The 1,139-nt window shown below is 45.1% G+C and overlaps 1 protein-coding gene across 1 annotated transcript; it reads right to left on the bottom strand.

The window, feature by feature from the left end:
- Positions 1 to 220: 220 nt before the first annotated feature.
- On the bottom strand, positions 221 to 793 carry LOC148518686 (suppressor of cytokine signaling 4-like). The gene has a single exon (XM_088477133.1). It carries the CDS (start codon positions 791 to 793, stop codon positions 221 to 223), a length of 573 nt encoding a protein of 190 aa, XP_088333259.1.
- Between the last annotated feature and the right edge of the window lie 346 nt (positions 794 to 1,139).

The following is a 1,139-nucleotide window of genomic DNA, read 5'->3' as shown; positions in this document are numbered from 1 at the left end:
GAAATTATTCCCACAATCTAGGCAGGCTCTTGGGATTTGTCCAGTCCTGGCCTACCCTATCTAATTGTGAGCTGAAGATTTTAGCTGACATGTATCCACTAAGTTTGCAAAGTTAGACATCATAAAAAAATAAATAAAACACCGTTGGTAAAATATATATCTCAGGGAACTAACAAAAAAAAAACTAATTGAGTAGACTTCTTTACATCGTAGCCTGGTGTCACCAAAGGTCTTCCTCAGTCCCTGGAAGTATCTCCTTGTAGTGGTACTCCCACAGATACTCCTTCATGGCTTTGGGCATGGGTAGCTCTCCTACATGGTTATACGGAATAACGGCGTTGACTGAGGCCCGGCACAGCTCTTGGAGGCTCAGGGGGTTAGTGCGATTTACAGGAGTAGAGAGAAGTGGCTCAAAAAATGTGCAACACCTGGGGTCATTGTAATGCTCCAGAAGGCTGGAAACTGAAGAAGATTGAAAACTGCCCCAGTGGAAGCTGAAGTGTTTGTCCCTATACTGGACACGAGCATGGCGTGTGCGCCCTCGTCTGCGGAAAGTGACAGCAAATGCACAACCATCCTGGGATGAGTTTCGCAGAAGGAAGGTGCCATCTGCATAGCCCAGTAGCAAAATGTCTGCCTGGTGCTTGTTCAGTGCCCCCCAGTAGTAGGGTAGATTGATGACCGTCAGAAGGTCTGGGATGATCGGACACTTGAAATGAAACTCAATGCATGAGTAGAATCTATCCTTTTCTCCATCTCTCTCCCCGTTCTGCACAGCTGCTGGAGGGCTCATAATGACGAGGGGCCTTCAGTCTACTCTCTGGAGTCCAGTTCCTGCCAAATCTTCATCCTCTATGGATACCTGTATTAATGGAGATCCAAATTAAAGACCATTCTTATTGGCAATTCATCCCACCCAAACCAGGTCATAAACACAAGTGACACTGAAGATGATCTGGGCAAAAGATCTGGACTGAGAGGGCAGCAAATAATTCTACATGAAGGTGCTGTATGATTGTTAGTGACCTGCAACACTTGTTGCCAATTGTAATTCTACCCTCAATCCCCTTCTTAATGTTTCCCTGGCCAATTACAGTCAAATATAACAAGTGATTGTTCATACTTGCGTAGATATACCA

This window comes from Taudactylus pleione, unplaced genomic scaffold (genome assembly GCF_031769625.1).
Source record: "Taudactylus pleione unplaced genomic scaffold, aTauple2 ptg000199l, whole genome shotgun sequence".
Taxonomy (NCBI): domain Eukaryota; kingdom Metazoa; phylum Chordata; class Amphibia; order Anura; family Myobatrachidae; genus Taudactylus; species Taudactylus pleione.
The sequence above is the reverse complement of the archived record's forward strand: the minus strand, read 5'-3'. Positions and strand labels throughout refer to the sequence as shown.